Below are 23,467 nucleotides of genomic sequence, written 5' to 3' on the forward strand. Positions count from 1 at the left end.
ACTTATTCATATTATTTTGGGTTACAGGATGGAACTGGATCTTTGAAGCGGAGTGGCTCCTTCAGCAAACTGCGAGCCTCCATTAGACGCAGTAGTGAAAAATTAGTGAGAAAGCTGAAAGGTGGAAGTCCACGAGATAATGAGCCAAAGAACTCTGGGTAATTATTAATCTAGCAAACTGGCTATTCTTTTTGACATTGGCATAGAGCTATATTGATTGTATAGGTTGCTCTGAAAGTTTAGTAGTCTTACACTAAATGTGACAGTTGCAGTTCCATTATTAGTAAGACAAATGAAGATCTGTGCTTACTTAATGCCTTTCATGTCCTCACTGTCCCAAAGCACCTTACAGGCAACAATATTGTTTTTAAAAATTGCAGCTAGTGTTGTTCAGTAAGAAATATGGTGGTCTTTGTGGAAATGAATCCTTCTCTTCACAGTGAAAACACTTCTTGTGTTGCATAAAATTACTACTAGGCTAAATGGGAAAGATTGGGAACAATTCTTCCAGCTGAAAACTTAGTCAATAGTGTCTCAAATGATATCAGTTGCAGCAGAATTGTATCCCTTCGTAATCTGTGACCATGGGCTTATCCTCTTCTCTGCCATTACCGTTAAGCCAAGGCATGATAAGATTGGTGTTGGACTTAGAGAACCCATATAAGCATGGCGTGTATACGTATACATTTTCTTAAGAGTTGCTGCATCATAAGTGTTTGGGATCACCCAACCAATTTATCAGGTAGGATGGAGTGAGGTGTCAGTAGAAACTGACCTCTTGGATTGAGTGACCTGTTTGTATAAAATTCTATGTAATGCAAATTCATCTTTCTTGACCACAGCACTCAGACAGTTAGTTGAATTTTGAACTAGTGTTAATGAAAGACAGGAGAGGAAAATAATTGAATTTGCATGACCAGTACTAACTTCAGGCTTCTGAGTAAAAAGAATCTCTTTCAATTTGTTTCTTACTAACTTGATGATATGTGAACTAAGTGGCAAATGCTAAGATCATATTGTTGAAAATATGAAGAGGTGTTAAATTTATCCAATAAAAGCAGTCATTAAAAAAATGACCAAGTTAAACGTAATGCTATTGTTTGAGGAACAAGAATGTTTTGTTGAACATTTCTCAAAGGAGACTCCAAAAATGCAGTAATACTGATGACGTTCACTAAATTTGATTTTTTTTTGTATTCCCTAAATGGGTCAAATAGATTTGACTTCAAATGTGTTTATAGTGGCAAGTAATTAATGTGGTAATAATTTTTTAAACTTCACTTTCTGAAAGTTTTTACTTCTCAACACAGTTCATACAATTGGAAAATTTGAAAACTATTTGCTGAATTACCAAGGGCAGTATGTTCAAGTTCTGGGATAATCAAAGTGCCTTCCTCATCTAAGTTTTCTCTTCCTATTTCCTGAAAATGGTGATTAATAGCTGGAGTGCAGGTCAAGGATATTGGCAGCCCTCTGATGATTTATCCAGTAGTCTAAGGTTCATGCATGAGTTTAGGCAGTGTGTATTGATAGACAATAGTGAAATGTCTCAAGACTGAGTCCAATCCTTTTTCTTCAGTGGCATCCACACAGGCAGACCTTAAAAAAAAAATGCAATATGATCAAATATATTATCCTGACTTTTGTATCTTTGTACAAAAGTCAGGATAATAAATTTGATCATATTGTACCTTTTTTCCCCACTGGGGGGGAAAAAAATGTCATGGCTTCTTTATTGTGAATCAGATTTTGTTATCACAGCATTATCTTTTAAATATGTTTTATCAAGTGTACTGATGTTGTGTAAAATGAAAAGTAAGTATGCCAAAAAATGTAAAATTGAAGTCAGATTAAAATTTTGAACTGCTTTTTTCATTATATGGAGAAACTTGCCTTAATTCCCGTCAAATAGCTAAATAGCCTTTGTGAATAAGCTTATGGATTTTCAATTCAGTGTTTCATTTCTGTTTCAATGATATTCAAAGGTCTGTTCTGCCTGGGAATGGTGGTTTACTACTTTATGACTTCCATGCTAGCATGCTACGTATTGACAAAAAAAATTTTTGGTTATCAGTAAGTTATTAATAATATGGTCTTTGATTTATTTTACTAAATTGAGATGGAAATCAAATATTGGCTTGACTGCTGCAATCCCACTTCTGGACTAATTTGTTTAGCAGCTATACAACAAGGCAATTCAACTGTAATTGTAAACAGTGGACATGTTTTAAATTACAGTTGTGCTTGCTTTTGTTTTAACTTTGCGTGGTTTCTGTTTGATTTTTTTTTGTTTTGTTGGTCTTTTTCATGAGTTGACTGCTTGCCATTTTTTAAAAGTGTTTGATTTTGTAAAAAAGCTCTCTTTATATTTTAGATCAGTATTTACTCAGGTATTCCTCCAACAATACTTCATTCTATTGTAGAATAACTTCAACTACCTTATGAGGCTTTCAGAAAAGAACCTTAAAATGAAGTGAGCACAACTAGAAGGATACCCAGTACTGAACTGAACAATTCTACATTTAACCTGACTGCCTTCTTCCCTATGTTTAACTCATACTGGACCCAGAAAAATAATCTGGTATCTTTAACTCTGTAATGGTAACAATTTTGTTTGTCACGGTTTTTTGCCGTTTGTGATCTATATTTCTGGTTTAAAAAGAAATCTTACATTGTTTTTTTGGTAAGGTAGCTTAACATTCATTTTGTAAACTAGCAAATCTTTTGCTAAATTATTAGTTGAACCTCTTGCTAATTATAGAATTAGTTTTGTAAACAGAATATGTTAAGTTTGCCTGTGTATTAGCTGAAAAATGTTCAGCAACCAGTTAATGAAGAACCAAAAGTTCTGTTTATATTACTATGATAACCACAGTACCCTAAAACCATCTTCATTGTGAATGAAATGAGCCACATGCAAGTGGAGAAGTGCCACACTAAGAACAAGTTCATAGTTTAGTGTAGTGTGACTGCAGCGTTAGAAATTATTTGTCACCAAGGAAGGTATTTTGTGTGACCAAGCAGAATTGGTCAATACATATAATGATTGCCTTTTGTTACTCATATTGCCAAATTTATTTGGAGCTTTTTATAATTCATGCCGCATCACCACCCACCTTTCCTCCTTTGTGTTCTTGCCTAGACATTCCTCATCCCTTATTGATTTATTCTCACCTAGTAATTGTTTCCATGCTGGGGTTGCTGCAGTTTATGGGTAGTGAGAGTTCTGTTGCATAATTTATTCAAAAGGTGTCATGTAGGAGTGCTGGCAAGTGTCTCAATCATTACTTGTCATCTCTGCTAATGACAATTTTAATTATATACATCACAGATAATTCCAGTTAATAAATGTGTTGCTAAATATAAGACTGTGATACATACTTTTGCTGTTGACTTGAATATCGCTTAATAATGGAGATTGAAAGGTCAAAGTATGGTCCCTCTTCTTAGTTGAATACTCACTGAGATAACAGTTGCAGAAAATATTACTCGAATGTAATATAATGATTCCACTTTCACATTCACACACGTGCCATTATTTACATTTGTCACTTGTACTTTCAGTTCATAAGATTACTTTGAACTAGTGACCAGAATAGAATGAAATTGGAACGTTCTGTTTCTTTCCTGTGATTGCTTAACCTCTTGACTGGTTTTTAATAATCTTAATCCTGCAATGGTTAAGATAATTAGCCAAACAACCAAGCTCATCCCTTATGACTGGCATTGTTGAAACCATGAAGAAAACTAAATAATTTCCTTTCCCTTTAGGAACTTGGACTGTCTTAATTTTATCTAAATCAAAGCAAATGGGAATCATATTTTAATTAAATGGATGTACTAAGTTATACAAAAATTCTCTGATTTGCTCTTCTGTATGTTAAATTACTGGGAAAAGTTTTGAAATTCTTATTGTTGTGGGATCTGTTTAGAGATGCAACTAATATCACTAAACTGTTTACTATGCTTATTAGTTCTGAAGCCTATCAGGTACAAGAATGTATGAAGTTTTCTAACTGTTGCCAGCAGGTTGACTGCTTCCTCATTAGAGTAGTGGAGATGACTAGAAATCCTTTGAGTGTCAGTTTGATTTTATTCATGCAGTTTTTGCCCACTGTGTGCTGATTAGTGTCTCTTTCTGAAAAAGCAATCTTGCTGGGGAGCTGAAATTGGGGATTTAAAAAAAAATTCTCATTCAGGGAGGCCAGTTGAAAAAACTTAGTCGTGCAATACAATGTGAAGAGGCCCTTTGGTTCTGCACTGACAAAAACTACTCTAAATCCACACCGCTCCCATTTTCCAGTCTTCAATGTTCTGAATGTTGATCAAATATGTCCACCTTTCATTTAAGCAATGTGGCCACACCTTAGATATTCTCCACGCATTAGCAATGCAATCTCCTAGGATGGTCAAATTAAAAGAACAGACTAAAGGAAGGAAGGCTCTGTGGGGAAAGAGTTCTGAGAAATTTTCCTTCTACTCAAATGTAATCAGAAACTATTTCTAGGAGATGGGTACATTATCTAGCATCATTATCTACTTTTGTATAGTCCTTTGAAACATTTGCAAGAAATACACAGCCATTGTAAGTGTTGGTAACCTGTTCTAAAAGTCAGTCATTCTTTGGGAAAAAAAATCTTCTTGACATTTAACCTTGTTACCCTAATGTTTCTAATTCAAAAAATCTGCTTAAACCTTATCCCTTCATCATTTTATATATTTGTTTTCCTGAAGTAATTGAAAGCGGACTGAATGAACCATTTTGATTGGTTGCTGAGGTCTTAACTGCTCATCCCAGAGGCTATTTGCTGTTGAGATTCAGTCATTTAATTGAAATACTAGCTGAGCTATTGCTGCTCCTTATCCAGTAAGAACCTAAACCAATGTGGCAATAGGTGGCCAAGGAAACCTAAAAACAAAGGGAAGTGACCATTCTCAACATTATGCTTCAAGTGGATTTACAGTACTACTAAAGTTGAATTCATTGCAAAACACTCTGTACAGCTGATGCTTTTATCTTAAAACAAAGCTGGAATTTGACTGCTAAATGCAGATGTTGAAAATAATCTTTTGAAATTGAGTGTTTAGTTTGTAAAATTTATTTGTATGTAAATACGTGTACATAGATCTTTAACATTTACTGTTGTGGGCCTAAACTTAATTGCAACAGAAAGTATTTCACAACTTGAGTTCATATTTGTGTTCAGTTCCCACTGAAAGCATTATGCATTGGTAACAATTCTTGTGTGTTCAGTTTTATTTTAAACAAGATTGAATTCCAGAGTAGCCTGTCAATCAAACTGGCTTGCCTGAGTTGGGTGAGTGGGAGTTCAGTTGCACTGCCAAATATGTCAAGTAGATCCAAGTTGATCTATTGGGTCAATGATAGAAAATAAATCATTAGTTTTGTTTGAAGCACCTTTCCAATCTTCTCAGTCATACAATAATAACTGTCTATGGCTCTGACTCGATTGCTGTCTTGGAAAATTTAAAGGAAAGAAGGAAGGATTTCTAAAGTGTGTAAAGCCCTGAACAAGTTCCAGCATAAAACATTTTCATAAGTGATGCTAAAGCAAAGACTGGTTATATAGTTTGCTTGTAAGGAGTAGTGTGATAGTGCTGAGAAAGTCTGTTGGACTCATAGTTTACAGGCCAATCAGAATTGCAGTGGTTTGATCTTTGACTGTTTGTCTGAAAGAGTTAAGTTTGGGTAAAGGTTTCCAGCATTTCAGTCAGGCTTGATTTTGATGCAGTGCTGCCTCAGTAAGTTTTTGACTCTTGTTTTTACTTTGTTTCTCCTTCCTTTTTTAAACCTTTTATAAGAACAAATAAAAACTTAAATTAATATGCATAATCGAAATCAACATTTCTCTCTGGAGAAAATGGCAACTATTCATGCAAATAGAACAGTTTTAGGAAGAACTTTTTATTCAGTAAATATGGTTAATGCTTTAAACAATAAAGTTTGGGAATTATGGTATAGATTTTAAATTACATTCCATGGAATGTAAGATTCATTAGGCCTGCCATATTATTGACGCAAATAAAATTTATTTCACTTTGAAAATTCAAACAGGAATTGACCCTAGCATGTTTAAACTATCATGAAAATAACTGATTCAAATCATTTCAACATCAATGCTAGAATCTGGTGTCAGTGATTTCTTCCAAGAATAATGTATGGTGCCTTTAACATCAACATTGACTGAAAAGCTGTTTTGAGTTCAGCAAGAAAAGAATACTTTACTGTACTTTAAAATCTGTTATGCTTTGTCATTGAGCAGTAATTCTGATTGGTTTATCCTTGCATGTCACTGACATGGGTGCAGTATGAAGCGTGCCAACTCTTTGAATATACTTAACACAAATGGCAAGGCTACTGAAGATCCTTTTCAAGTAAGCCCTATGCATTTTTGCTAGTCAATATCAGTGGCAGTGTCTGGGCTGAAGAATCTCGACAGACATGTTTTACATTTCTGTTATTCACTGAAATGATTTTTATTGATGCCAATTACGTGCATGCGTGCACACCATTGGAAAATGTCTATTTCTTGCTATCTTTTTCACAATTGTCATCTTGCAATAATCTTTTTCTGCCAAGCTAATACTGCTTCAAAATTTCCTAGCTTGTCACACTTAATTACTGCTGGCTTCAGATAAGACACTGCTGCTTCTATCTAATTTCCTCATTTTTGTGCCTCAACCTGTTACCAATTCTAAGGAATGCTGCTGTCAGTATGAAGTACACTATAAACAATAGACTTTTATTAACATTTCCTACTATAGCAAATTCAGAAATTTCCATTATAAATCAAAATTAGCTCAACCTTCACATCTCTAGTGTATTGGAGAATTGAATGCTTTCAACACATCTGACTTGACTTCAGCATTCTGTATCATGTAACATTTATTGAAATTAATAATTTATGAAGTAACCTCAGTAAATGTTTCATGTGTATATTTACATTAACTAATTGCTAAATGACCTGTGGATTATTTAAAAAGTAATACTTGCTACTAACTGGAGTTTTGTGGTTTTCTTTCTTTATAACCCATTGACAAGAATCAGGTATGGAGATGCATAAATGAGCTTCTAAACTTTTGTGTTTTTATATAAAAAAATCATGTACTATTGTGGGCCTAAATATTTCCAAAATAATTCCTAACATTCTCTACTTTTTGTCTTTCTGCTTTAAAGGTTAAATATTGCATTTCAATGATATTGATTCAAACAGATGCAAATTTATTCTTAACACAACTATTGCATTTTCCCACGTGTCTTTATTGAAAAAGATTCAGCACTTCTTGTTCGATAACACTGAAACGAAGATGTGTTGTTAGTGCCACTTGTGTTTGACTGTGCTACGTCAAGTATATTATCTTAAATCTGTAACTAGTTCCATTATTAAGAATGAAAAAAACAATTTGGAGCAATGGATCTAATTGATGTATTATATTCCAGAATGTCAGTTGGTGCTGGAGCTAAATTTTACTCCGTCTAACATGTATTTGCAGAGGGAAACATTACAAGCATGACCTTTTAATTCCACTATCCCAGTCTCTTGATATATCTGCTTAAGTGAAATCACAATGTCCTCCACATACTTATAATTAAACAGAATTAATATGCTATTAATAAATACAATGGTTAGTTTTAGTCAGAACACAATGCTCAATTCTGCATATCTACTGTTTAACATTCTAAGTGGTGTCCCCAGAGATCTATACATGGGCCTCAGCTTTATTCTACATTTATAAATTACTTCATAAAGGAATGGAGTTCCAAACATCCAGGCTTATTGATGATACTGAGTTAAGTGGCACAGGAATAGGACGCAAAAAGATATTGTTAGTTTATGTGAGCAAAACTGGCAGATGACACTGTAAAATTTTTACATCTAAAATTAGCAAATATTCCAAATGTTTCAAAGTTGGGAACTGTGGAGAAACAAAGATTTAAAGGTACAAATGCAGAATTCAGTAGAAATTAATGAACAAATGCAAGTGGGATCTTGGTCTTTATCTCAAGAACGTGAAAATTACATTTAAGTTATATAGTAATTTCTGCATTTAGAGTATGCATACAACTGTACGCACCACACCTCTGGAAAATGATGAACTTTGAAGATATATAGCTAATTTTTTTGAAATGATACCGAAGTTTTAAGGCTGTAATTATGAGAATGAGACTTATAGACTTTTCCCTTGTACAGAAGATTAAATGAATATATAATTGATGCATTTAAGATGACTAAAGATGTTGATAATGAGAGAGAAAACTTGTCTGAATGTCTGGGTATGAGTCTAGAACAAGTTATGGCCCATATGTTGCAGACAGCAGTAAAGCAGTGGCACTCTGACTTGAAGAAAACTGCCAGTAATGATCTAATGATTTCTGCATGGATTTCACATTTCCTGATATTAGCTTAAATCTGGCACTGTTGAGGAATCTCCAGATGTCCAGCAACAATTATGTCTTTAAGCAGGCTAAGCTCACACAGAAGCATTCTCCTAAAAACAAACCAATAAGTAAAATGCATTAATTATCCTTAACTTTTAATTGAATTTTACACAGAGTAAAATGTTTTGGGTCATAGACACAGGATTAAAAGGAAGGTGAAATGAAAGATATTTTTGAATTGTAATCAAGAAACTTTATATTGCACAAATTAAACTTAATTTCAATGGGCTAGAGAGTGTGTTCAGCCAAAATTATAAACACAGCACCTTTTCCACTTTAGTGTGGTACTAGTTAGTTCAGTTGGCTGGCTTGTGATGCAGAATGTGATATTCAATTCTGGTGCCAGCTGAGGTTAATGTGAAGGACCCCCCTTCTCACCCTCTCCCATCGTCTGAGACGACCCTCCGGTTAAATCACTACCAGTTGTTTCTCCATAATGAGAGCAGACGGAGACTGTAGTTTGCTGGGATTGTGGAGAATTTTTTTTTTAGACACAGGCAATTAAAAGCTCAGTTTCATCTCGCTCAATGATATGGAACCTTTTCAAGAATTTTTACAGTGGGACTAATAATGTAAAAGGGCTAGTTCTCATCAGTTCAGTGTTTTTTGTTTGATTATTGTCTTTCAGGTGATCACACTATGGAGAGTGTAGAATTGCTGACAACTTATGGATTTCAACGTTTAACTGTGCATGTGCAAATTGTAGGAATTGCTGACCATATCAGGAATATTGGTGCCAAGCATTAACATTCACATTAATTCCACAAAACCAGACCATTAATTTAGAAAGAACTCTTGAGGGGAAGTGTCAGGAAATACTTTCTCACATGAATCATGGAAGTTTTAAATTCTTGTGAACAAGTTATTGAAGCTAGGTCAATTGAACGTTTGATTCTGAAATTGTCAGAATTTTGTTAGGCAGGATATATTAAAAGTTACAGAACAAAGAGGAGTTTAGAATACAGGTCAGCTTGATATAATAGAATGCCAGAACAGGTTGAAGATGCCCTGAATGGCCAACTATTGTAGCTTTTCTCCTCTCAGATATCCATCTAATTCTGAATGGAATGTTTTGTGCCACTTCTGATATGTGGCTTTTAATTTCTGCCATTAATTCCCATTTATAATTGAATAATTGGTGCAGAACAAAAACAACATGGTGTATTCTTTTTGTTGAGTTTAGTTTCTTTGAGTAAAATAGTGGCATTTGTTTTTTCTAGGAGAAATCTTTGTCTGCCTTTGTAAAACAAAAAGTTTGCTTTTGACAATTGTGTTTTGGGTTGACTTTTTCTATGGAATAGCAATTGTTAAAGGTTACTGAAAATATAAGATAATTCTGTTTAAAAAAAGGTTATGGCTCATTCTTTTTGAGGTAATTTCTTGACATTGTTAAACCTGAGCTGTACAAAATCTGAATGTGTCTGTGTATTGGCTACATGTGAGGAGTAGCAGTATCTCTAAATATATATAGCCTTCTGTTCTCAAGAGATTTGTGTTTAAAGAAAGAATGTCATATCTTTTTACAAACAATACAACAATAAAGAGGACAAGGAGGCAAAAAAAAATCAAAGTGGGAGAAGACCTGTATACTTAGGGAGGTTGGAAACAGTTAATAACTTCTGCACAAGAATGCATCTCATGGGTTTTTTGTAAGGAAAGTGGAATTGCAGATATAGTTTAGTGTGTAATGTAGCCAGTAACCTTGCCATAACCTGAAAGTAATTGGAAGCTAAATATCCCAGTTGCAAGATTTTTTTTACAAACCCTATGATATAACGAAAGGGAAAGAAGCATCGATAGAGAACAGAATTACTAGTCAAAAAAGAATTGGTAATGGAATCGATGGACAAATGTACAATCACCAGAGAATGTAGGAAGCTGGTACAAGTAGTTTATAGGCCTCTTAACAAGCTAATAAAATGGGATATCTATAAATACTGTGGTTAGGGAAGCCTATAGGAAAATAAAATTCATTATAATTTTCACTTTTCACACTGAGCAAAACGTGTTTCCACAGTCCTGCAAATTGAAATAGGAGAATAATTTGGATATTTTAAAATTGGATACAAGATAGAGTATAAAACTGAATGTAAATGATTTATATAAATCATCAGTTAGATTTTTGACTAGTACCTATCTTTTGGGAACATTGTCAAGACCATATAAGATATAATAGAATCAGAATATGTACTATTTCATTAAAATGATAACTTGTTAAAAAAAAAATTCAAGCTGGTGGAGGTGTTTAAAGATGTAATAGTAGATGGGGAAAAAGAATATTTCCATTGATTGGTGGGTTTGACATATTGTGTAAAAGATTGGATTTCTTATGTTCAAATCACTGGAATGGGGCTTCTGTCCACTCACCTAAGAGGCTAATGCTTTGATAATTATGGAACATAAGGTTTTGATTTAGGTTAATCTTAAATTTATGTTGTCCAGTCATGCAGCTGCATTGGCTACAAGCAGTTCACAGGTTGAGTGTTCTGCAACAAGTAATACCTGACTATCCAAAGCTGTTGTACCATCTACAAAGAACGTGTGAGTAGTACATTGGAATCTTTTCCACAAACTTGGCAGCTCCAACACAAGGAGTTTGTCACCCTCTAGGACATAGCATTCAAATATAATGATAAATGTTCACCACTTCAACCACTGTACCAGCCTGACTGTAGTGTGCCACCATTGATACTTCACAGCAACTCACGATGGCTTTTTCAACAGTACCTTTTGTACCTGTGATCATTAATGCATGGAGGGGGAAGGGAAACAATGACATTGGAACTGAAATAACTACACATAGGCCAGTATTCCTGTTACCAAGTCACCCTTTGTTTACTTGTACACAGTACACTGGCTGTGGCCAGCCAGCTTAGAGTCAGTCCCCTGAACTGAGGGGATACCAAATCCCTGTTTATATTTTTTTCTCTAACAGGGGTAGTACTTATTTTTCCCCAGCACTCCAGTTTTGTGTGTTTGTAGGTGTAAGACACAGTAAATGAACAAGTGCATAAAACTTTATTCATAATCCCCCACCAGGAAGAAAGAAAACACCTGGATGGCATTGCCGCCCTCCCATGTTTGTTTTTGTTTCTAATTGAGAAGATTCTAATCTTCTGGTTATTTTTTTTCCTCTTTTTTTCCCCCACACTACTACCTAACAGTGGTAGTGCTTATTTTTCCCCAGCACACATGTTATGTGTGCAGATGTAGGACACAGTATATGAACAATGAGTACATAAATCTTTATTCATTGTCCACCACCAGGAAGGAAAGAAATACCCGAGTGGCCAGTGACCAGCAATGCCCTTCTCATCAAAGAGGAATGCTGTGTGATCAGGAGGTGAAGGTGGGGGGGGTGCAGGGACTAAATCAAAATAGAGTCAGAGGGGGCAATAAAGCACTCCACACCCTGCGGTGTCCACCTCTCCCTTAAAACCTCAAGAGTGTCGGTAGACAGTGTGCTCCTCCTTCAGGGGCATCCAGGTTCAAATGTAAGCGCGCAAGAGGGGCAGGCAATCTGCCCTAAGGCCTCCCACTGCACGGCCAGCTGCCTGGACCGGTTTATGGCCAGTTTGGCCAGGCCCAGAAACAGATCCATGAGGAGGTCCTCTGACCTGCCTTTCTTCCCTCTGCACCTGGTGCCTGAAGATCAGGAGTGTGGGGCTTAAGTCTAACCAAAAGCAGAGGAGAAGGTTTTTCAGAAAACTAAAAAGGGAGTGCAAGTGCCCACACTCAATATATACATTGTACATGGACTCCATCCACTGTTTATTTATTTTTTCTTAACAAGCGTGTAAATCTTTATTTATATTCCACCACCAAGAAGCAAGGAAACACCTGAGTGGCCAGTGACAAGCAATAGAGATGGAAATGTGTTGCTGGAAAAGCGCAGCAGGTCAGACAGCATCTAGGGAACAGGAGAATCGACGTTTCGGGCATTAGCCCTTCTTCAGGAATCAATCAGAGATGGAAATGTGTTGCTGGAAAAGCGCAGCAGGTCAGGCAGCATCTAGGGAACAGGAGAATCGACGTTTCGGGCATTAGCCCTTCTTCAGGCTAATGCCCGAAACGTCGATTCTCCTGTTCCCTAGATGCTGCCTGACCTGCTGCGCTTTTCCAGCAACACATTTCCATCTCTGATCTCCAGCATCTGCAGACCTCACTTTCTCCTCAGTGACAAGCAATACCCTTCTCGACAAAGGGGAATGTTGTGTGATCAAAAAAGTTAAGGGGAGTGCAGGGATTAAATCAAAATAGAGATGGAGGGGGTATAAAACACCCACTCCCTGCGGTGACCACCTCTCCCTGAAAACCTCACGGGTGTTTGTAGACACTGCATGCTTCCTCTCCAGGGACACCCAGGCAGGGACATAACTATGGAAGAGGAACAGGCAATTGGCCCTAACGACCCCCTCCAATGCCCACTGCATTTATGGCCAGTTTGACCAGGCCCAGGAGTAGACCCATGAGGAGGTCCTTTGACCTAGCGTCCCCCCTCCTCCGCACCGGGAGCCCAAAGTTCAGGAGCGTAGGGCTGAAGTGCAACCAAAAACAGAGGATAATGTTTTCAAGAAAATCAAAAAGGGACTGTAAATGTCCACACCCAATATATATATATATACATGGTCCATAGACTCTATCCACTTTTTTTTCCACACTACCGCCTAACAGCAGTACATCCCTGTTTATATTTGTTCTCATTTAAAAAAAAATCAGACCCCATTAAAAAGGAATACCAGTTAACAAACTGACTATATAATACAGCAATCAGATCCTCCCCCAAAAAAGCGGAACCCAACAGCAGCAGTAACACGTTGACTGTGGTCCGGCTAGCTCAGAGTCAGTCTCCTGAACTGAGGAGATTCTAAATCTCCTGTTAACGTTTTGTTTTCCCTTTTCTTTCTTCCAAACTAAGACAATTCTAATCTCCTGTTAATTTTTTTTTGTGCTTATATTTTCCCCAGCACCCATGTGTGTGTGTAGGTGTGAAACACAGTGAAAAACAGCAGGTGTACAAATCTTTATTCAATTCACACCACCAGGAACAAAGGAAACACTTGAGTGGCCAGTGACAAGCAATGCTCTTTTCATCAAAGGGCCATGCTGCGTTATCAAACAAGTGAAGGGGAGGGCAGGGATTTAATCAGAGTTGGAGGGGGGAAATGAAACACTCCACTCCCTGCAGTGCCCACCTCTCCCTGAACAGCGCAAGGGTGTTAGTAGACACTGCAAGTTCCTCCAGGGACACCCGGGCGTGGACATAGCTGCGGAAGATGGGCAGGCAATCGACCATAACGACCTCCTCCACGGATTGCTGCCTGGATCTGTTTGTGGCCAGTTTGGCCAGGCCCAGGAGCAGACCCATGGGGACATCCTTTGACCTACTTTCCTCCCTCCACACTGGGTGCCCAAAGATCAGGAGCATGGGGCTGAAGTGCAACCAGAAAGAGGAGAAGGTTTTTAAGAAAATCAAAAAGGGGGTATAAATGCCCACACCCAATATATACATGGTCTATGGACTCGATGCCTTGTTTACTTTTTCCACACTGCTGCCTAACAGCAGTACATCCCCTGTTTACTTTTTTTCTCAGTGAGCTGGTTGTCTGACACTTATGTTTTTTCCCTTTCTTCCACCAGAAAGTAGTAGTGTCATGTTGGGCATGTGTCGGACATAGTGAAAAACAAGTGTGTAAATCTTTATTTATATTCCAGTGCAAGGAAGAAAGGAAACACCTGAGTGCCCTTCTCCAGGGACACCTGGGCCATCCCCTGTTTGTAGTGTCTCTGCCTCAGTCAGTGTAACTGAGAGATTGTGAATTAAATATTGTGTCTCTGCCCCAGTCAGTATATTTTAGATTACATTTCCTACAATGTGGAAACAGGCCCTTTGGCCCAACAAGTCCCACACCGACCTTCCGAAGAGCAACCCACCCAGACCCATTTGCCTCTAACTAATACACCTAACACTAAGTGAATTGGCCATGTTAATTTGCCCAGACCTGCACATCTTTTGGACTGTAGGAGGAAACTGGAGCACCCGGAGGAAACCCACACAGACACTGGTAGAATGTGCAAACTCCACATAGACAGTCGCCCGAAGCTGGGTCCCTGGCGTTGTGAGGCAGCAGTGCTAGCCACTGTGATGCCTCATTCCCTGTTTATATTTTTTCTTCTTTTTCTTTTTTTTTCCTAAGGTGATTCTAATTTCCTGTTTTTTCTTCTCCCTTATCCCCACACTATTGCCTAAATGTGGTTGTGCTTATATTTTCCCCAGCACCCATGTTGTGTGTGTGTGCGTAGGTGTGAGACACAGTGAAAAGACAAACAGATGTACCAATCTTTATTCAATTCCCACCACCTGGAAGAAAGGAAACACCCGAGTGGCCAGTGACAAGCAATGCCCTTCACATCAAAGGGCAATGCTGCGTGATGAAAAAAGTGAAGGGAAGGGTCGGGATTAAATCAAAATAGAGTTGGGGGTGGGGGGGGGAATAAAACACTCCAATCCCTGCGGTGTCCACCTTTCCCTGAACAGCTCGAGGGAGTTGGTAGATACCACGTGTTCCTTCTCCCAGGACACTCTGGCTCGCCCAAAGATCAGGAACGTAGGACTGAAGTGCAACCAGAAACAGAGGAAGGTTCATCCTGTTTATTTTTCTTTCTTTTTTTAAGAAGAAGAAACAAATACTTCAAAATAAACTCCTCCTCAATGGGAAGACACCAACAGAATCTGTCTCCTTTTTAATGCAAGAAGAAAAAAAAAGCAGAGCCCTTCACTCACACTGATCCAGCTCCCTCAGACAGCTCTGAGTGAACAGGATGTCTGACACTCCTGTTCTTTTTTTACTCATTTTTTTTCTTTTTTTTTATTTTCCCCAGCACCCATGTGTGTGTGTGCAGGTGTGAGACACAGTGAAAGACACAAGGTGTACAAATCTTTATTCAATTTCCATCACCAGGAAGAAAGGAAATACCCAAGTGGCCAGTGACCAACAGTGCCCTCCTAAGAGGGCAATACTGCGTGATCAAACAGTGAAGGGAAGAGCAGGAATTACATCAAAATAGAGGAGGAAAGAAAGCACTCCATTCCCTGCGGTGCCCACCTCTCCCTGAACAGCCTGAGGGAGTAGGTAGATACCACGTGCTCCTTCTCCCAGGACACCTGAGCTCGTCCAAAGATCAGGAGCGTAAGTCTGAAGTGCAACCAGAAATAGAAGAAAGTTCATCCCCTATTTATTTTTTCTTCTTTTCCAGCACCCATGTTGCATCCCCTGTTTATATTGGTCAGCCAGTCCTCCTTGATAGTCCCAGATTAACAACCCTAATCAAGGACCTCATAGTCATCAAGCTCTACCTGATTCCAATCACTACATGAATAAAAGCCAGTCTCTCCATGTTGACTCAAAAATATATTGTTGCTGAATCAAAATAGAGCAGACTATGGGTGTATCAACACCATGTGCGGGCCACATTCCATGAGCAAATAAAAAAAAAAGTAAAAGATTACAAAGGGACAAATTTAAAAAGTAAAGGAGTTAGAAGTGATGTTTTATATGCAGCAACTTATTAGAATGTGGAATACCCTACCAAAACCATTAATCAAAACAATATTCTTAAATTACTTTTATCAGGGAAGTCGATTTACCTATATCTAACTTGGGAACGCTTGTACTCTCAAATGTGATTCCATACAGGGGTGTAATTTTAAAGAGTTGTAAAATGTGGTGCTGGAAAAACACAGCAGGCCAGGCAGCATCCGAGGAGCAGGGGAATCGACGTTTTGGGCATAAGCCCTTCTTCAGTAATTTTAAAGATGTGACATATGAACATTTCATGTACTTTATATTGTCTTGCATTGTGTAGTGACTTGCATACAAATCGACTTTCAAATGGACTCCAGAGTGGAACCCGCTCACAACCCGTGGACTGTCTGCAAATATTTGAGAACAATATATTTTGCATATGGATGGGTATGGTGGATTGTTATTTTTGAGTGCTAGTGAAAATATAAAGAAATGTAACATCTATAATTTCATAACTTGTGATCAGGATCAACTGTTTTCTTTCTTCATAGCCCGCAAACTCCTGAAGACTGTACTCAAACTGTTGCCACAGCTGAGATCAGCTATACAAAGTTTAAGTAACAAGACTTCATATCCCATATTCTATTTAAAAAAACCTGTTTCTAAAAAGCACTTAGCTTACGTAGAAAAGTCATATAAAAAAGACATAACACTCACCTGAAGATAATGGGTGAGATATACTTGTTATATATCTGACTGAGACGTTGCTGTATTTAGACTGAGAGCCTTGTTTAATCCTTATTGTCATGTACAGAATCCAAGATAATTAATTACTGCTTACTTTTATTTGTTTGAATACTTTGGTTAATAGGAAAATTGATATTTATTAGACAATATAATCATTTATTTCAAATGTAATTGGTTTTAGGCATAGTAACAAGGTCCAGTTAAAGGGAGATCATTCAATATTTCTTTGAAGTCTGGCATCTAATCAGCAATACCAAATTTACAACTTAAATTCTTGGGTTGATGGCATGACCCCCAAGGTCAGCTACATTTGCCCATTCCTAGTTGACCTGAGAAGGTAGTAGTGGGCCTTTATAAAAATACTTTTACTGAGCTGACTGGGTTGTTAAGCCATGTTGGTGTCAGAGTGGAGGCATTTACATAGTGGGAGAATGATAGTAGGTTTCCTTCCCTAAAAGGTTGAATGAACGTTTGCTTTATGTTGAGACCAACTTTTTTATTTACATATTCATAAGTTCAAATTGTGGTAGTATTTGAACTCCGTTTAGATTATTTATTCAGGCTTCTGGATTATTAGTTTGGTAATGTCACAGCAACACGACAGTTACGTCAAATTTGATGCACAAAACAATTATGTTTCAGTGTTCTAGAATATCAGGTAAAGATATAGTGACCTAATTACTCAAGCCTAAATACTCAAGCTCTAGCTTTTTTGCAACTAAATATTGCAAATGAATTTGAAAAGCTTTACAGTGTAACTGTAACATGGAATAGATCAATTTTAAAAATAAGTCTCAAAGTCATTGGGGGGAAAAAGTATTTTGCAGTATTTCCCTTGTTTAATCTATATTAAAAGCAAAATTAGATGTTGCTGATTAATGGCTTGAAATGGCTATCGAATTCAGTTACACAGGGCAGCTAAATTAATATGAACAGTTGAGATTGGTAATTCAAATGCTAGATGGTCTGAATCGTATCTCTGCACCTGAAAGCTTAGAAATAACATTTACAGAACAAAAAAAAAATCATATTTAAATAATGTTAACAGATTAAAATTTTAAAATTGCTTCCAGTGTTCCCATAAATACAATTGATGAATTTTAGTTTGATATGTGCATGATGTGTTCTTTCCCATGAAGAATTAGTGCTACATGCTTTACTGCTGCATTGTTTAAACCTTTCCTGTAATCATAAAACAATAAGGCATTCATCTGAAAGATATGATGCAACAAGTCAAGTACATTGTTGTTTTCTTCTCTCACTCCTGTAATTAAAAGTTGTCTTAGAACCAGGAGTTTTAGCTTTAGCAGATATTAACATTGCTCCAAAGTTGAAACAACAGAAGTTTGGAACTAACAATGCACTGATCTGCGACATGGTATCGGGATAGTTAGCTTCTTCAAGCCAGTACGTTTACTTTGTTCTCCCCCACCTACCTCATTTTGATGCCATTCATATTTGCCTTATAAAAATGAACTGATGTCTTGAATAGTTAATATTGATCACAATTTGTGATATTTGATTTGCTGTGTGAATGAAGATTCCACAGGTTGTTAAGCAATCAGTGTTGTTGGTTTCACAAAGTGCTTAGGTAAAATCTTGTGTAATTATTTGGTAACCTCTATACTGAAATATTTATTTGTGCAATATTGCTTTTAATTATGCATCTTTATTCTTCGATTGAGAACAAACACAAATATTTTTATTTCCTAACTTTTGATTGTTGCAATTTGTAATATATTTTGCATTTTTTTTTATCCAAGGTTGAAGATGGGGTAACTAATTGAGTATTTCTGAGAGATTCATTTAACTTGCCATTGTTTAAAATAGGCAAGCAGTAAGTAAGAAAGAAAATCCTTGTGAATGCTTTTAAGATTGATGTTGTATTCTTGAGCAAAACAAAAAAGCTGGTCCTTTTATACACCAGCTCTGAGCATTTGAAAATGCTGAATTTAAACTTTAACCAAGAAAATAAAACTGTGCAATGAAATATGTAATATTCATGGGTATATGCTGTATGAAAGTTTACTTGTGAATTTTTCTCGCTCTTTTATAAATTGCAGCAACGAAATAATTGTTTGACAGAATCCAGAAGTCTGAGTGTCAGCCATAACGACCTGACACACTGTGGATCAACATTTGGAATGAACTAGACCCTCCATTTGGAAGAAATAGAATCCTCATTGCTGGAATTTCTTATCACTTTCCAAATTAAAATCTCAAAATATTCTACTGTACAAATTCACCGGATGTTTCTGATACTGTTGTAGAACATAAACTATACCGTCTTATATTGTGAATTGTTGTGATGCAATAAGAGTTTAAAAAAATACACAATGCCAATAGCATCAAAGAAAATTTGTTTTAAAGAACAAAATAAAAATGCCACAGCTGAGCTGGTTTTAGATATGTGGGTAGAAACTACTTTTGTGATACCTTTTTAGTATGACTTAATTTGTACAGCTGAATTTATCCTTCCTTATTTTAAAATAAGGTCTCATACAAACCACTTTATCAGCTATATTCAATAAAGGCCACTTTACCTTTTTGGCATCTCATGTAGCTCATATGTACCATATGTTTGTCATTAAATAATTGAGTAGTCTGGTATATCAAATAATGTGTTAGTGAAGTCAACAGATCATTAATAAATAAATACTATCTAAAAGAGAATTCTGAGGTACTTTGTACAATGTCCCAATTCTTTGATTGAAGATATACCATGAACTTGCACTATATAATCCCTAGAATCAGAAACAATGCTGCTAATGTATGTGGAGGTCACTTTTATTGCAAAATTGTTTTTATAATACCTCAATCAGCTATCCAACATCATGTTACAAAATCAATAACTGAATGAAAAAGAACACCAGACTTGGTCTTATTTACTAACCAGATTACTTAGACTGAGAATTGTGGAACAGTTATGCTTGAATCATCTTAGATGAAAGAAAAAAATAGAATTGAACTAGATCTTAAGTAGTTTTTTTCTTAAATTAGCATGCTGTTTCAAAGAACTAAACATGATACATTTTTGAAATTACAGATGTATATACAGGAATGTTAATTTGGTGATGGCCAGGACAGCAGAAAATGATCAGATTACACAGACATTTTGAAATTTACAAATTGAAGGCCTTTATAGATAACTTCATCTATCATTGTCTGATTGTTTTGCACTTGTGTATATATTTAGCCTGTCCCATGTGTGATAATTTTATGTCCTTTTTGGGCAGTACCTGGAGTACTACTTGTCTGCTTTCAGAGTGATTTTATAAAGCATGTTTTGTCTGTTTTTACTTGTATATTTGTGTACTAACAGATGTATTTGCACATATTAAAAATGAGGATGATGAAAAGTGGGATTACATTTGAAGATTTAAATCATGCCAGTTTGTAAAAATAGAATACACAGAAGACATTAGGTATTTAGATGCCTATGACATTAAAAGTTTTACATGTGGTTCTACAAACACTTGTGAATTTTTAATGAGTACAGCAGCTGTTAAGTGTTACAAGTTGAATTCTGACTACATTAGTTAGATTCAGTGCAATATAGCAAAACAATGGAAAAAGATGTTTGTTCAGGCTACTAAAATTAATATCAATTGTAGCTGCAAATAAATTATTTACAAATTTTGCAGATTTGCAAATTTATTTAATACATTTATTCCAAGCTGCAGCCTTTAATCCCTAAATGAACTATATGCCACCTCAAGTTAATGCAGTAAAATTGGATTTAACAGTTCAAAAGTGCTGTGATTACAAGACCAATTAAGAGGACAGTGATTTTTGCAGATAGTCCATTTTAATGATGGGAGAGAGGGTGTTTAATAAGCTTAGCTAATGAGTTTGCATCCAGTTAACAAGCATTTAATTGTATATTGCACTTTAACTAAGACTAGCCTGTGTAGCCTTGATATTGCATGTAATGTTTTGACATAACTCACCTGGAAAAGTTCAGAGTGCTACGAGTAAGCAAGTATGTTGTTCAGAATTGAATATACTGTATTACTGTCGTAAATTTTCTTAGAACTGAAGACTTTTGCATTGTTATACTAGTTAAATTTGGCCTATGTTACAATATTTATGTCCAAAATGTATGAAATTTGTGTTTTTGTGAAATAAGTAGTGAGAAATAAAAATTTAAAAAACAAACCTTTGTATAAACTTAATGAACAAAGTGTCGCTGAAAGCAAGCAAATGGTAAGTCATTTTATTCATACTTGTTGGATAGAGGTTTATAACCAAGTCATCTTAATTGTTTAATCTGTAATTTTTCATTTTCTACTTGTATCTGTTGTTAACACTCATTATTTAAGATATAATTTATTTTAACTGTATTCTGTCACTTCTGTTAACTCTCCTCACACTTCAATCCTATTTTAGCTCATTTGCTGCCGAAGCCCTCATCCATGCCTTAGTACCTACAAGATCTCACCATGCTAACATTTTCCTGGTCTCTCTCATTCTATCCTTTGTAAACATGAAACTGTCTAAAATTTAGCTGCCCACATCTTGCAGTGTCACATTTCTGTATCACCTATGAGCTGACTGACGACTTCACAGCAACATCCTGTTAGGGAACATCACTCCTGTTGTTACTACATATCAGCACCATGAAACAGTTAGCTTCACCTGTTGCTCAAAGTTTTGAAATGTCAATGTAATCTGAAGTAGACTGTGCCCTTTTCAAAATCAATAGTGATAGCCTCAGGGCCTGTCACAAGATTGCACAATATCCAGCTAGTGATTATCTGATCAGAGTAAGCCATTATCCTGAAGGATGGCTTTGATGTGCCCAATTTCAGATTTAGAAGTTAAACCAATGGCTGAGGCTAAATATAAAGGGTTGCCAATAAAGCCAATCTCATTGTGCCTGCAATTGTAGGAATTCCAATGTGAACTGACAACTGATTAGATTTGTGTGGACAGTCGTAGAGAAATCCTTTGTTGATTTTCCAACCAGGGCGTAGAGGAAAAGGAACTTCTTTAATTGTTCCATTTCAAATTTGAATTTAAGCACAGGATGGAGCCCATTAAGAAAGAAGGAAATTCTTGGGAGTGCAACTGCTGATCCAAATATGGTAAATGTATAATCTGCATGACAGAGATATGCAATAGTAGGTGGTTAGCTGTCCTTTCATTTCAGTCATACTTCCCATGGAATCCAACAAAGACATTTACAAGCTCTGGGCCCAGGAGGGATCCAATGGCAACACCAGTCATTTGAATATTTGCTGTGTCATTAATACTGAACTCAACTGCAAATTTACTGAGTTCTTAAGTTCAGCAAATACCCAGTTTTCACAACAAAAGGTCTAGATCACCATGATTTATTGCTGCAATACAGGTAAATATGGCTTCCTTGAGTGATACGTGGTAAATGGCTAGTAACATCGAATGAATGCATGGGCACGGCATTGCTATTGATATGCCTGGCAATTTTTAAAAAATCATTCATGGTGCATTTTTCCTGCCAGCGTCTCGACCAATCATTCCACTCGTCAATCAACAGTCTCCTCTCATGCAATATAATATTGATTTTCTCCTTGAATTGGTATCTCTTACAAATTATCCTGATGAATCCAAGATAAGAAGCTTTGACAACATTTCTTTATACAGCAAACCTCATGTTCTGGATTAGTATTGTCGTCCAACCTGGTTGTCAAATCTTTCTGTTCCATGGCTCATCCCTACCTCTGCACTCTTGACTAACCTCATAACCCAAGAGAAAGCTGTGCTTTTCTAATTCTAACCACTGTGTTCTCTACCATTGGTGGGCATGTCTATGGCTACCTTGGTCCAAGCACTGGAACTTCTTCAAAACACTTATTTTCATAGAGCTGCACAGAATTGCATGGAAGGAACAAGCAAAGCCTTAGTATTCCAGTAATTTATAATAAAACCATCCATTGTTCCTTAGTAACAACGTATATTTTTACTAAGGAACAGATTAGATGCCAACTGTCAAATTACTATATAGGGGCACAGTTTATGAGGGACATCTGGATGGGATTATCTTGAGTTACCCAGCTTTTCTGCGATGTTTGAACCGTTGCTGATTTTTAAAAACCTTTAGCAATTTTGGTTTGGAGCTGTGAATTAAGAATTGTGAATGGAAGATTACTTAACTCTGGAAAGCAGTTTGTGGTAAAAGGAAAATAACAGACCTAACAATCTCTGTTTATTTGAGAGGCCATGCCTAAAGGTTAATTTCAGGCATATTCTTGATTGAGTTTCTACAGAAACACTGACCTCGGACAAAGTATTGTATTTAAACAGGTAATAGAAGTTGGCTATTAACGAGGGCTGTACCTGAATTTATTCCGATTAAGTCTGGAAAGGACATGATATTCAAACATTCCTGCTGAGGCCTCAGGAAAAGACAATTTCTCAGGGTGGAACCAGAGTTAGTTGTTTATTGAACATTTTTTCTGGGAGATGTTTGGTTGCTGATGATGCAGCATGAAGATTTGAAAGCTCCATGCCTAATCTCCCTCATCAGCTTTTGGAAGCCCAAAGAGAAGAAAGCTGAGTTGGAAGTATTACTACCTGTACTTGAGAGAACTGAAAAGGTGATCCTGATCAGCGTTCCCAGAAAGAAACCAAGGAGTCTAAGTCTATGCCTGTGAAACATGCATTGTAATCTGGCCAGTTGAGTTTTTTAAAAAATTATCCCTTAACTGTGTTTGTCTTTTGTGTGAATGGGTGATTGAAGGCAAATGCTTTG

General features: G+C 36.6%; 2 protein-coding genes across 5 annotated transcripts in view; one reads left to right on the forward strand and one right to left on the reverse strand.

The window, feature by feature from the left end:
* Positions 1–19,407, forward strand: part of klc1a (kinesin light chain 1a) — a 104,204-nt gene extending 84,797 nt beyond the window's left edge. For 2 of the 4 annotated variants that reach the window (XM_043697512.2, XM_043697511.2), the window contains exons 14-16: positions 28–158; positions 6,330–6,396; positions 18,798–19,407. In XM_043697512.2, the coding sequence (XP_043553447.1) occupies positions 28–158; positions 6,330–6,396; positions 18,798–18,887 (288 nt within the window). In that variant the 3' untranslated portion in view covers positions 18,888–19,407. Of the gene's footprint in view, positions 1–27; positions 159–2,423; positions 5,373–6,329; positions 6,397–18,797 lie in introns of those variants that run through there. The other 2 variants (XM_043697514.2, XM_043697515.2) reach the window with 2 other exon arrangements.
* The window catches only part of xrcc3 (X-ray repair complementing 3), a 45,403-nt gene continuing 27,173 nt past the window's right edge, over positions 5,238–23,467 (reverse strand). The window contains exon 7 of the mRNA XM_043697520.2: positions 5,238–5,371. Within this exon, the coding sequence (XP_043553455.1) occupies positions 5,296–5,371 (76 nt within the window). The 3' untranslated portion in view covers positions 5,238–5,295. The remainder of the gene's footprint in view (positions 5,372–23,467) is intronic.

This window comes from Chiloscyllium plagiosum, unplaced genomic scaffold, assembly GCF_037043375.1.
Source record: "Chiloscyllium plagiosum isolate Xiang-an unplaced genomic scaffold, Cpla_swu_hap1 HiC_scaffold_8, whole genome shotgun sequence".
NCBI lineage: Eukaryota > Metazoa > Chordata > Chondrichthyes > Orectolobiformes > Hemiscylliidae > Chiloscyllium > Chiloscyllium plagiosum.